The sequence below is a fragment of the Carcharhinus amblyrhynchos genome, chromosome 4 (genome assembly GCF_965287045.1).
Source record: "Carcharhinus amblyrhynchos chromosome 4, sCarAmb.v2.hapA, whole genome shotgun sequence".
Lineage (NCBI taxonomy): Eukaryota > Metazoa > Chordata > Chondrichthyes > Carcharhiniformes > Carcharhinidae > Carcharhinus > Carcharhinus amblyrhynchos.
In genome coordinates this window covers 124,724,909-124,739,758 of record NC_137327.1, presented here as the reverse complement: position 1 = coordinate 124,739,758, position 14,850 = coordinate 124,724,909, and the positions used below count along the sequence as shown (strand labels likewise).

General features: G+C 42.7%; 1 protein-coding gene across 1 annotated transcript in view; it reads left to right on the top strand.

The window, feature by feature from the left end:
• Positions 1 to 14,850, top strand: part of commd5 (COMM domain containing 5) — a 37,791-nt gene that overhangs the window by 14,725 nt on the left and 8,216 nt on the right. Inside the window, exons 5-6 of the mRNA XM_080187818.1 lie at positions 5,414 to 5,464; positions 10,998 to 11,093. Of these exons, the coding sequence (XP_080043944.1) occupies positions 5,414 to 5,464; positions 10,998 to 11,093 (147 nt within the window). The remainder of the gene's footprint in view (positions 1 to 5,413; positions 5,465 to 10,997; positions 11,094 to 14,850) is intronic.

Genomic DNA, 14,850 nt, shown 5'->3' with positions numbered 1-14,850 from the left:
TTCCTTTCGTAAAAGCATGTTGTTTTTGTCTGCTCGTATTATGACTTTATTTTAAGTATGGCTCAGATTATGCTGCCGCAATGAACTTTACATCCTGAACAGCACAGTGACAGCCGTGTGCACCATCTACAAGATGTGTTGTGGCAACTCACCAAGGCTGCTTTGACAGCAACCGCTAAAGCTATGACCTCTACTATCTGGAAGGACAAGGGACAGCAGACACAAGGGAACACCACCGCCTGCAAGTTCCTGTCCAAGCCACTCACCATCCTGACTTGAAAATAGATCACCATTCTTTCACCGTCACTGGGTCAAAATCCTGAAATTCCGTTCCTAACAGCGCTATGAATCTACCTATGCCGACAGACTACAGCAGTGGATTAGCACTACCTTCTCAAGGGCAATTGAAGAGCCTATCCCATGAATAAATAAATTAAAAAACACAGCTTTTATTTCTAAACGATGACATTTCTAGTTCTTTTAGATTCTGTTGCTAATTTTATCAATTGCATACGTGTAGAGGATTCACCAATCAAGCTGTGAATCCTTATTCCTCATCAGCATCTAAAAGATGTACCAGTTATTTTTAGTGATCACAGGCTGCTCAGACACTAGATAAAATGACTTCATTTATCAACATTCAGTATTTTCTGTTTCACAACAGCTGTTGGCATCTGTAAACAGACGGGTGGCACAGTGGTTAGCACTGCAGCCTCACAGTGCCAGATTCGATTCCCAGCTTGCGTCACTCTCAGTGCAGGGTCTGCATGTTCTCCCCGTGTCTGCGTAGGTTTCCTCCGGGTGCTCAGGTTTCCTCCCACAGTCTGAAAGACTTGCAGGTTAGGTGCATTGGCCATGCTAAATTTCCCTCAGTGTACCCAAACAGGCGACAGAGTGTGACAACTAGGGGATTTTCACAGTAACTTAATTGCAGTGTTAATGTAAGCCTACTTGTAACAATAAATAAATAATCGAGGAAGACAAAAGTACCTGCACCCGAAAGATTAATTAGAACAGGTAGAGAGAGGGTCCCGACTTGAAATGTTAACCTGCATTTGTTTTTCGCAGTCGCTGGTGTCTCTGCTTTGGGTTTTCTGGAATGACACAGTGAGAAGTCTCACAACAGCAGGTTAAAGTCCATCAGGTTTATAGATACAACAGGTTTAATGATAGAAACACAGATCGATGAATTGTGGGAAGTTTTCAGTATCTGTAGCGAGAAAGATAAGTTTAAGGAAGTCAGGACTGATTGATCAGCAATAAAATCAGGAAAGAGGTGAAAGGAACAAGAGGTAAAAATATGTTTAAAAAAATCCATCAGATAGTGCTATCATTTTTCAATTCTTAGTTCCTTATTTGTACTACCCAAAAGTGTCAGCAGATGGCAGAAGTAGTGGGGTACCATATGTACTGTAGCCCTCGGTTAACAATGAGATTATTTTGTTTTGAAAGAAACTAGACAATGATGCTTACCAAAGATGTTTGCTGTACTGCAGTCGTTAGTAAGATTTTATAATGGTGCACCCTTTCCTGAGAGCAGGCAATTATCACTTAGCAAAGGAAAATAATTTCTCGGGGGCTTGAAAAAAAATCTTGCTCGTTAATCATTGAAAGTTACAGCACAGAAGGCCATTTGACCCATCTTGTCGGTGCCAGCTCTTTGGAAGAGTTAGTCACCATAGCCCTGCAATTTTATCTCCAACAACAACTAATATTTATGTATCGCCTTTAACATGGCAAGTAGCCCCCAGGGTACTGCACGAGAGTGTCATCAAACCAAGCCATGTAAGGAGATACGACCAAAAGCTTGGTCAAAGGGAGAGAGGAATTCTGCATAATAAACCAGGTTTTAAGTTTAAATTGAATTTGTGTTAAGTCTTGGGATAAGCAGTGTGGGCTACATGGCTTTCTTCTACACTGTCGGGATTCTGTGATTCTTCTGTGATTCAGTGCGAAATGGAAAACAGCAATGAAAATGTTTCAGATTAAAATGTAGTTGACAGCCAGTTTATAATTTTAAGGAAGATTGGTAAAAAATGCTCGCCAATATCTCTCCTTCAACCAACACCAGACTTTTCAGTGTCATTGGTATCTGTGAGACTTTCCTTTACACAAACTAGTTTCTGTGTCTCCTGCATCACAGCATTGACGACACTTCAGAAATACTTCATAGATGAATCATACAATCCTTACAGTGCAGAAAGAGGCCATTTGTCTTATCACGTCTACACCGACAACACTCTCTCCCATGTCCTATTCCCGCAACACCACATTTTTATCCTGCCAATTAACCTAACCTGCCCAACTTTATAGTGTGGGAGGAAACCCACGCAGACATGGGGAGAATGTGCAAACTCCACATAGTGACACAGGGACGGAATCGAATCCGGGTCCCTGGCACTGTGAGGCAGCAGTGCACCATGCCGTCCTTAATTGTAGTAAAGCACTTCGGGGTTTCCTGACTTTTTTTAAAAAATCACTGGTGTGAAATTTTCTGGCTGTTCCTGCAGGCAGGATTTTCGGTGCAGGATGTAAACAATGGGAAAACCTGTTGACAGTGGCGATACTGGAAGATCTCACTGGCAGCCAATGGCTAGCCTCGCCGCAAATGCGCCATGGGGAAGCTGGAAAATCCTCCCCACTTTTTCATTATAATTGAAAGAATGCTCATTAAAATACGGAGCACAAAAGTTTTTAAGTCATTGACGGCTCAAGTCTTGACAATGTTCAACTACCTTGGTTACTGAGATCCCTGAATTGTAGAGTCTGTAATGAATGATTTGATTTATTACTGTCGTATGTGTTAACGTACAGTGAAAAGTATTGTTTCTTGCACGCTATGAAGTCAAAGGTATGTTCATAGAGAAGGAAACAAGATAGTGCAGAATGTAGTGTTAGAGTCATAGCTAGGGTGTAAAGAAAGATTGACTTAATGCCAGAAGTCTGACAGCAGCAGGGAAGAAGCTGTTCTTGAATCGGTTGGTACGTGACCTCAGACTATTGTATCTTTTTCCCGATGGAAGAAGGTGGAAGAGAGAATGTCTGGGGTGCATGGTTCTTTGATTATGTTGCCCACTTTGCCGAAGCAGCGGGAAGTGTAGACAGAGTCAGTGGATGGGAGGCAGGTTTGTGTGATGGATTGGGCTACATTCACAGCCTTCTGTAGTTTCTTGCAGCCTTGGGAGAGCAGGAGCCATACCAAGCTGTGATACAACCAGAAAGAATGCTTTCTATGGTGCATCTGTAAAAGTTGATGAGGGTTTTAGCTGACATGCCAAATTTCCTTAGTCTTTTGAGAAAGTAATGATGTGTAGATGATGTATATTGTGCACATTTCCATCTCTGGTCTCTTTAAGTTTGTACCCAAGGAAACAATGACACATCTATTGTAAATCTGTCCCAGTTATATAGGGTTTCTGTAATCTCTGTGCTTTTCGTATTCCTCTATTGTTTACATTCACATTTTGAAGTGATGTGCCACTTAGAAATTGCTTCAGTTTTTAAAATAAGGACTTGTGTAGATTTAAAACGCGAGCGTGCAAAATATTTTCCTGGTCGCAGCTTTCAGCTTGCACTAATCTGTCTGATACCTTCGCAGTGTTTGTATGTTGAGTTATACCAGGAAAAAGACCCTGCTCTTATAGTGTGTCTAATCTAATGAATGTTAAGTCTGAGAGCTTCTTTCGGCAAAGAATATTCCTCATTTAGTGAGCTGTTCCAGATTAAGTAATCCTTTCAGTTAAATATTACCTGCAATGAGATCATTTTCTTCCTTTTGAGAATTTGCCCCCACTTTGTGTAAACAGATTAACTGATAATTATTTCATTACTGTTTGTGAGACCATTGTTGGACATGGATTAGCTATTGCATCTGGCTACAGAAGGGCAGTGACTGTACTTCTGGCTCAGTAAGCTGGACAGCTGATTAGTGATGCAGAGTGACACCAACAGCGCGTGTTCAATTCCTGTATTGGCTGAGTTGATTAACCTTCTCAACCGTGCCCCTAGCCTGAGGTGTGGTGATCCTCAGGTTAAATCACCACCAGTCAGTTGTCCCCCTCAAAGGAGAGAGCAACCTATGGTCATCTGGGACTATGGCAACTTTACCTTCCTTTTACTTCATAAGTAATAAGTCCATTATGAAGTGCTTTCGTTCACTCTGAGGAAAGAAAGAATTGTACTTGCATGGCACCAAGATAATTTGAGTGGGGCTTTACAGTCATGACCACCCCAAACCAGAAATTTGTGCCTGAGATCACCAGACCTTTAAGTGGTCTGTTAAATTTTCTGTCCCGCCCACAACAATTTTCACTGTGGGTGTGATCAGAAAATTTACCCCTGCGCCATGTTTGTGATGGGTTGAGGGAAAAATATTGGCCAGGACAGGTAAGACAAATATACTTGAACTTTTTAAAGCGTTGATTTGAATGAAGTAAAAGTCGCTAAAATTTTGTCAGGTGGAGCAACAATGTTCTGAGGATTTGCACTTTTTTATTCACTTTCTGGAAATGGGATTCAGTGGCAGGTGCAGGATTTATTGGTTATCCTTTGTCCTGAAAATGCTGCCTCATTATATCCGGTTGAAGTCCAACACGTTTATTTGGTATCACGATCTTTGGGAGCACAGCTCTGAAAGCTCCCATTTATGAATTTATCCAATTCCAATTTGAAAGTTACTCTTGAATTTGCTTCCACCATCCTTTGATACATTCCAGATAAAAAGAATGCTTAATGCTTCTACAATCCATCCCATCACTAACGTCCCCATTTACTTGCTCGCACCCTATTACATCTTAGAATCCCTACAGTGCAGGAACAGATCATTCGGCCCATCAAGCCTGCACTGACAACAGAGCCACCCAGTCCCTAACTCCACATATTTACCTTGCAAATCCCCCTGACACTAAAGAACAATTTAGCACGGCCTATTCACCTAACCGCCACACGTCTTTGGACTGTGGGAGGAAACTGGAACACCTGGAGGAGACCCACACAGGCATGGGGAGAATGTGCAAACTCCACATAAACAATGATCCGAGGCCAGAAATGAATCCTGGTCCCTGGCGCTGTGTGGTAGCAATGCTGACCACTGTGCCGCCCATATAGAATCAAACTTTCTCTAACCTGTTCTGATGAAAAGGTCAATGATCTGAAGCCTTTGGCTCCTTTTTCTGACCTGCTGAGTATTTCCAGCACTTTGTTTTGCTTTCCGGACTCTGTAGTATTTTACATTTGTAAAGAGTTGTTTTCTTGTGAGCGATTTGCACTCTCCGTTGGCGGAGTTACTAAAGTGAATATAAAAATAAATTACAACCTTTTCCCGCAACTTGGAGAGTGCATTTTACTGGAAACATTTGGAATCTGTCTTTTACCTTTGGTACTTACCTGTTTTTCTAACACTTCTGTATTTCAGGATTCCAGAGGAATTTATTTCTGACTTTGCGAGTGTTGTGTTTGGTAACAGGTTGGTTATTTTAATTTCTCCTGTGATGTCACTGAAACCCGCCACAGTAATTGGTAATACCACGGGAAACTGTTCTAAATTACTTCAAGCAGTGGCTTATTTTCCTTCGTATTATAGTCTTGTGAAGAATCGAGTTATAACAAGGATTCCATTGCTTTGAACTAGTCAGACGTTAAATAAACTATGGTTAATCAGCTGACAGAAAAGTACCTCAAACCAGACTGTTTGGCTAGAAATGTTATTGGTTGGAATGACATCCTGATATTCTGTGGTGAAAGTACAGTAATGGCTTTGTGCTTAGCATGTATTGATTTGTGGTCTATGAAGCAATGCTTGGTGCCAGTGAATATTTGATCCAAAACTGATGGATTTTACCTTTGTCTTTATAAATGTTCAATTGAAAATAAAAGTGAGCTGGGACACCAGAGTAGGGACTCTTATTCTCCTATCCAAATCTAGTCCTGACTGCTGGGATGAGAATCATCTCAGCATTCGCTTATGGCTCTGCGCTGTGCTTCCGGCTTCATGTGGTTTCCCATTGCAAAGACTAATGACTGCTGTCTCTGTGTTGTTGCCCGTGTCTGCTCCTCTCTCAGCTCATTTGTTGCTGAAACACATGTTCATGCTTTAGTGGCTTCTAGATGTGACCAGTCCAATGCTGCGCTGACCAGCCCACCGTTGTCCACCCTCCTTAAACTTCAAACCTCTGATGATTCGCACCAAGTCCTGTTCGTCCATTACCTCTGTGATCGCTGATCTACACTGACACCCGGTCCATCAACCACCTTAGTTTAAAAACAAACCTCGTTCAGTGTTTGGATTTCTCCATGACCCTGCCCCTCCCTAACTCTTAACTTCTTCCAGCCTGACAATCCTCTCAGAACTTGGCATGCCTCCAAACCCTGACCCCCACCCCCCCTCCCCGTGCATCTTCCACTTAGGCCATCCATTGCTCCCTGCCCCCAGACCCCACACACTCACACTTTCCTCTCCCCTTCCCCCTCCTCCACATCCCCCCCCCACAACACACATCCACACATCTCACGCACACATGCACACCCACACCCTTTACTCCCCACATACATACACACACCCCCACACCCCTCCCCAAACAGAAACCCATGCTCACACCCCACACACGCACACGCATACACACACACACACACACACACACACACACACACACATGAAATGTACTACTGCTGAGACTGGGGAATTGACCTTGTATTCTGACAACCCACTCTGTTTGACTGCAAACTTTTCTGTTTTCTTCCATGACATGTAGGCGTCAGCAAGGCCGGCATTTATTGCCCATCCTTGTTGCCTGTGAAATGCTTATTAGGTCGTTTCAGAGCATTGTTATGAGTCACGCATATTGCTGTGGATCTGGAATCACACGTGGGCCAGATGAGATGAAGACAGCAGTTTTCCTTCACTGAAGTGCATTTGTGAGCCAAATGGGCTTTGACAACAATCGGTGGTTTTGTGGTCACCGTTATTGAAACAAGCTTTCAAGTTCAGCTGACATTAATTGAATTTAAATTCGACTTCCCTAGATGAGATCTGAGCCCACGTCCCGGAGCATTAACCTGGACCTCTGGGTTACTGATAGAGTCATAGAGGTTTATAGCATGGAAACAGGCCCTCTGGCCCAACTTGTCCGTGCCGCCCTTTTTTTAAACCCCTAAGCTAGTCCCAATTGTCCACATTTGGCCCATATCCCTCTATACCCATCTATCTAAAATAGTTTAATAATTCAATAATCCATTGACGTAACCACTATGCTACCACTTCTTCCTAACAAAATCATGTTTTCACAGTGTTGTTTCACAGTTATAGTCGAATTGTACACCACCCCCATTCTCATTATTAATGCTAATGAGTTAAACCAGGGTGCATGGACGGACTATAGAATTAATTTGCCTTTGACTGCTGTTTTCCAATTAAGCATTTCTATATTCCTAAGTGTATATATGAATGTACAAAAGATTAGTTGGGAATTATGACTGCATACATCTTAACCACAGGGTTTGGGTATGATAAACCAGATTACCAATCAATGCTAAATTAATTAATCATACCCAGGATGGTGCTAGAGGAATTGGTCTCATAACCAGAGTCGAATTGAAAATGTCAAATATCGATTGCAGTCTATCGCCCCCTATTAGGATTCATCTAATATCAGGTTCAGTAAGTAGTCTCATAACACCAGGTTAAAGTCCAACGGGTTTATTTGGAGCATGGGCTTTCAGAACGCTGCTCTTTCCGGAGCACTGCGAAGGAGCAGCCCTCCGAAAGCTCATGCTACCAAATAAACCTGTTGGACTTTAACCTGGTGTTATGAGACTACTTGCTGTGCCTACCTCAATCCAATGCCGGCATCTCCACGTCGTACCAGGTTGAGAGTGTTATCTGGATCAGCTGTGATATATAGTTGAGCAATCTGCACACAGTCTACTGCAGATTCTGGAGAGGCGATAGCCTAGTGGTAATATTGCTATTAATCTAGAAACCCAGTTAATGTTCTGGGGACCTGGATTTGAATCCCGCCATGGCAGATAGTGGAATTTGAATTCAATAAAAGGTATCTGGAATTAAGGATCTACTGATGAACATGAAACCATTGTTGATTGTCAGAAAAACCCATCTGGTTCACCAATGTCCTTTAGGAATTGATGTCCTTGATTGGTGTCCATTGGGTGGCACAGTGGTTAGCACTGCTGCTTAACAGCGCCAGGGACCTGGGTTCAATTCCCACTTTGGGTCACTGTCTGTGTGGAGTTTGCATGTTCTTCCTGTGTCTGTGTGGGTTTCCTCTGGGTGCTCTAATTCCTCCCACAGTCCAAAAGACGTGCTGGTTAGGTGCATTGGCCATGCTAAATTCTCCCTCAGTATGCCCGAACAGGTGCCAAAGTGTGGCAACTCGGGGACTTTCACCGCAGTGTTAATGTAACCCTACTTGTGACACAAATAAATAGAAAGGGGAAGGAAATCTGCCATTGTTACCTGCTCTGGCCTACATGTGATTCCAGAGCCATAGCAATGTGATTGACTCTCAACTGTCCTTGGGTAATTAGGGATGGGTAATAAATGCTGGTCAGCCCATGATGCCCATGTCCCACGAATGAACAAAAGAAATTAAATGCCAGAACCTGAGGACTGACTGGGGAAAGTCTTGCACAGGTTATGCAGTCACTACTGGAGTTAGTGATTGAAGCAAAGACCATTTAAGAAAAGGTAATTGAAGGAACGGGAGAATATAAGAACATAAGAAATAGGAGCAGGAGTAGGCCATCTAGCCCTTCGAGCCTGCCCCGCCATTCAATAAGATCATGGCTGATCTGTCGTGGCTCAGTTCCACTTTCCCGCCCTCTCCCCATAACCCTTAATCCCCTCTCTTATCAAGAACCCATCAACCCGCGTCTTAAAAATATTTAGCGAGGCAGCCTCCACCACCTCAACGGGCAGAGAATTCCAGAGATTCACCACCCTTTGAGTGAAGAAGTTCCTCCTCAACTCCGTTCTAAAACGCCCCCCTTTTATCTTGAGGCTGTGCCCCCTAGTCCTACTGTCTTTTTTGAGCGGGAAGAGTCTCTCCACCTCTATCCTATCCATCCCATTCATCATCTTATACGTCTCAATGAGATCTCCCCTCATTCTTCTAAACTCTAACGAGTACAAGCCTAGTTTATTCAGCCTCTCCTCATAGCTCAACCCCCTCAACTCCGGTATCAGCCCAGTAAACCTCCTCTGCACTCCCTCCAAGGCCAAAATATCTTTGCGCGGGTGCGGCGCCCAAAACTGCACACAGTACTCCAGCTGCGGCCTCACCAATGCCCTATACAGCTGCAGCAAGACCTCCCTACTTTTATATTCAATCCCCCTCGCTATGAAGGCCAGCATCCCATTCGCCTTCCTGACCACCTGCAAGCTGGGTTTTTGCGACTCATGCACAAGGACCCCGAGGTCCCTCTGCACCGTTGCCTGCTGCAGTTTTTCGCCACGTAAGTAATAGTCCTTCCTACCATTCTTCCTACCAAAGTGGACCACCTCACACTTGCCAACATTAAATTCCATTTGCCATTTCCTGGCCCATTCGCCCAGCCTATCTAGATCCTTCTGCAGACTCTCCACACCCTCCGCACAATTTGCCGTTCCCCCAATCTTGGTGTTCAAAAACTCACGAGTAATCAAAATTAGTTTCTGAAATTTCTGACTTCTCACTGAATTCTGCTACCTGTCATAGTGCTGCTCATATTTGAATGGTGATTGGAGAAACACTTGCAAGTAAGATGGAGTACAAAAAGTGGGGAAATCCTGCTATAACTGTACAGGGTTTTGGTGAGATTATACCTAGAGTATTGCATACAGTTCTGATCTCCTTATTTAAGGAAGGATAAGATGGTCAAGAAGACATATGGTATGCTTGCCTTCATCGGTCAGGGCACAGAGTATAAAAATTGGCAAGTTATGTTGCAGTTGTATAGAACTTTGTTCAGATCACATCTGGAATATTGTGTACAAGTTTTGTCACCACACCACCAGAAGGATGTAGATGCTTTGGTAAGGGTACAGAGAAGGTTTATGCAGATGTTGCCTGATTCGGAGGGCATCAGCTCTGAGGAAAGATTGGACAAACTTGGTTTATTTTCACATGAACGTCAGAGGCTGAAGGGCGACCTGATAGAAATTTACAAAATTATGAGAAGCGTGGATAGTGGATCTTTTTACCAGGATAGAAATATCAATTACTAGGAGGCTTAGGTTTAAAGTAAAAGGGGCAAATTTAAAGGAGATATGAGACAGGTGTTTTACACAGAGTGATAAGTGTCAGGAATATGCTGCCAGAGGAGGTGGTAGAAGCAGATACAATAGCAACATTTAAGAGAGATCTTAACAGATACATGAATAGACAGGGAATGGCAGATATGGACCACATAGAGACAAAAGGTCTTTAGTTTAGAGAGGTGTCATGTGAGAGCATAGGCTTGGTGGGCTGAAGAGCCTGTTCCTGTGCTGTTTTGTTCTGTTTCCTTGATTTACTTGCAATTTTGAGGCATTTCATTAGGCTAATTCCCGGGATGGAAAGGCTATGCAGGTCAGGCCTAAGTTCATTGATCTTTAGAAAAATGAGAGATGATCTTATTGAAATATATAAAATTCAATTGGGGCTCAACAAGGTTACCTCTCATGGGGAAATCGAGAACTTGGGAGCATAATTTCAAAATCAGGAAGTTCTCATTTAAGACCAAGATGAGGTGAAATTTCTTCTGAGGGCTGCTAGTTTTTGAAATTCTTGAACCAGCCCCAAAACCCTCTGGAGCATTAAGTATATTCAAAGCAGGGTTAGATTGTAGATCTACAGGGGAGTTGAGTTATGGGAGCAGGCAAGAGAATGGAGTTAAGGTCCCATTCAGATCAGCCATTATTTTATTGAACAGCAAAGCAGGCTTGAGGGGCTGAATGGCCTACTCACGCTCAGTATCTTATGACGTTATGATCCAATGTATTACAATACTTTTTTTTATTTAAGGCGGTCAGTATTGGAGACTGCAGCTTTGCAAAACAGGACTCGATTGCCAACTCTTCAAGATTTCAGATGGCGCGTTGACGTGGCTATTTCTTCCAGGTAAAGTAACTTTGTTTTTGACTGAATCTCCTGTCAACATGCATCATTTTCTGGCCAAGTAACCCTTGCTTGAGCTTCTGTTAATGCTCCTCCTGTGTAGAATTCTGCAGATACTGGCAGATGTGCAAGAGCAACATGACGTATTTGCATTTCTATAGCACCTTTACCATTATAAGACATCTTTTTAATGCATTCGTGGAACATGGGCGTCTTTGGCGGGGTGGCATTTATTGCCCACCCCGAATTGTCCTTGTTCAGAGGGCAATTGAGAGTCAATCATGTTGCTTTGGCTCTAGAATCACATGTAGGCCAGACCAGGTAAAGATGACAGATTTCCTTCCCTAAAGGACAACAGTGAACCAGATGAGTTTTTCCGATAATTGACAGTGGTTTCATGGTCATCAGTAAATTCTTAAGTCCAGATTATTTTTTATTGAATTCAAATTCCATCATCTACTGTGGCAGGATTCAAATCTGCATCGCCAGAACATTAGCTGAGTTTCTGGGTTAATAGCCTAGTGATTATCATATCATAGAATCCTACAGTGCAGAAAGAGACCACTCAGCCCATTGAGTCTGCACTGACCACAAACCCACCCAGGCCCTAATCCCCCTGACAATAAGGAGCAATTTAGCATTGTCAATCCACCTGACCAGCACATCTCTGGACTGTGGGAGGACACCAGAGCACCCATTTTTGAAACCCACACAGACATGGGGAGAACGTGCAAACTCCACACAATAGTGACCCAAGCTGGGAATTGAATCCGGGTCCCTGGTGCTGTGAGGCAGCAGTGCTAATCACTGTGCTACTGTGCCATGAGGCCATCTCCTCCTCTTGAGGTGTTTCACAGGAATGTAAGGAAGCAAACACGTAAAAGGGGATGCTGGAGCAGGTGACCAAATGCCGAGAGAAAAAGGTAGGTTTAAAGGAGGAAATAGAAAGACTTGCAACTTTGCTGCACCTTTCATGACCTGGGAGCATCCCAAAGCACTTTACAATCAGTAAGGTTGAAGGACAGTCACTTGTCACATAGGAATTACAGCAACCTATTTCACACAACAAGCTCCCACGACCAGCAATGGGATAATGACCAGATAATCTGTTCTTGTAATGTTGAAGGAAAAATCTTAGCCCGCTTGCTATTCATCAGAAGATTATATTGAGATCTTTTTCATCCACCTAAGAATCTAATGGTGCCTTGGTTAAATGTTGCATCTCAAAGATAGTACCCACAATAGAATAGTTGTTATGAAGCTGGAGGAGGTTACTGAGATGTGAAACCCCATGGGGAAAAGTTGTCATGACTTGTGTCAAGTATCTGACTCATTGCTTCATATGCCATTCTGCATTGTTCACGACTTGTTAAAATCTCTGTGAAATTTACAAAGTGCTCATTGTTTTTTATTATATGCTTATAATATTTTCCTCATTTTGTTAGGTTAAGTAACATTGCTTCATTTTACTGTTAAAGAAAGAACAAGCGTTTATATTAGTACCTTTCGCGACCTCAGAACTTCTCACAGCATTTTACAGACAATGATCTGCTCCTAAAATGTAGTCGGCATTATTATTTTTTTCATGTTAAACTGCATTAGCACTGTTCCATTTTATTTATTTCTGCCTTGATTGGCAGTTTTCGGTAACTGTAATCTTGTTTTGTCATCCAATTGATGAGAAGCATTTGAAAAATTACTTTCGAGGAAACATGGGAAAGAGGAGAAAGAGTACGCCATTCGACTACTTGAGCCTGTTCCGCCTTTTAATTATATCTGAAGTGATCTACCAGAATGTCATTTTCCCACACTATCCCCATATCTCTTGAGGTCTTTAATGTCTAGAAATATATCTATCCATTTTGAATAAGCTAACAACTGATGGCTTCCACAGTCCTCTGGAGTAGAGGATTCCAAAGATTCATCGCCCTCTGAGTGAAGAAATTCCTCCTTAACCTTAAATGGCTTGCCTCTTATTCTGAGACTGTCCTCAGATTCCTGACCTCATCTAGGGAACACAGTCTCATTGTTCCTGCATCCACTTTGTAGAGACCTGTAAGGATTCTGTGTGATTCGATGAGATCACCTCTCATTTTTCTCAGCTCTAGAGTATACGGGCCCAGTTTTTTCAACCTGTCCTTATAGGAAAATCCCACTCTCCCAGGAATTAGTCTGATGCAGCTTTGTTGCACTTCACGTCTGGCAAGTATATATCCTTCCTTATTTAAAACGGGAGTTGGAGAGGAAACAGTGAATTATAGAGCTGTCAGACTGATGTCAGGAATGGGGAAAATCCTGGAGTCCATTATCTGAGATCTAATAGCAGAGCACTGGGGAAACTGGTAGAATCGAACAGTCAACGTGGATTTATGAAAGGGAAATTGTGCTTGAGAAATCTACTGGCATTCTTCCAGTTGATGAGGGAGGAACCAGTGAATATGGTTTATTTGGACTTGCAGAAGGCTTTCAACAAAGTCCCACGTAAGAGATTAGTGTGTAAAATTAAGTGCATGGGATTAGGGGTAGTGTACTGGGATGGATAGAAAACTGGTTGGCAAACAGAGTTGGAATGAAAAGGTATTTTTCAAACTGTCAGACAGTGACTGCTGGGGTACCACAGGATCGGTGCAAGGATCTCAGCTATTCACAATATACATTAATGGTTTAGATGAGGAAAGTAAATGTCATATCTTCAAATTTTCAAATGACACAAAGCTAGGTGGGTGGGTGAGCTTTGAGGAGGATGCAGAGACACTTCAGTGTGATTTGGACAACTGAGTGAGTGGGCAAATGCATGACAGATACAGAATAATGTGGATAAAAGTGAGGTTATCCAATTTTGTAGCAAAAATAGGGAGACAGATTATTAGCTAAATGACAATAAATTAAGTGAGGGCAATGTGCAATGAGACCTGGGTGTCCTTGTCCACCATTCGTTAAAGGTAAATATGCAGGTGCAGCAGGCAATAAAGAAGGCAGATGGTATGTTGGCCTTCATAACAAGAGGATTTGAGTACAGGAGCAGGGATGTCTTGCTGCAATTATACTGTGCCTTGGTGAGGCCACATTTGAAATGTTGTGTGCGGTTTTGACCCCCTTATCCGAGGTAGGATGTTCTTGCTCTAGAGGGAGTGCAATAAAGTTTTACCAGACTGAATCCTGTTACAGTGAGACTTGCATATGAGGAGAGATTGAGTCGGTTAGCATTTTATTCACCGGAATTCAGAAGAATGAAAGGGGATCTCGTAGAAACCTCTAACAGTCTAACAGGACCAGACAGGGTAGCTTCAGGAAGGATGTTCCCAATGGTGAAGGTGTCTAAGGGTGTGGGGTAAAGCGTTTAGGATTGAGATGAACAGAAATTTTCACAGTAACTTCATTGTAGTGTTAATATAAACCTACTTGTGACACTAAGTTAAATTTCTTCACCCAGGAGTGTGAAGTCTGTGAAATTCGCTACCAGAGAAAGCAGTTGAGGCCAAAACATTGTATATTTTCAAGAAGTTGTTCAATATAGCACCTGGGGTGAAGGGGGCCAAAGGAAATGGGGGAAGGTGGGACAAGGTCATTAACTTGGATGATCAGCTATGATCATATTGAATGATCATGGAGGATTCCAGCAGGCTGGAAGGACCAGTTGGCCGATTCCTGCTCCTATTTGCTTCCTTAGTTAAGGAGACCAAAACTGTACACAACACTCCAGATGTGGTCTCCTCAATGCTCTATTTAGTTGCAGCAAGTCTTCTTTATTCCTTTCAAA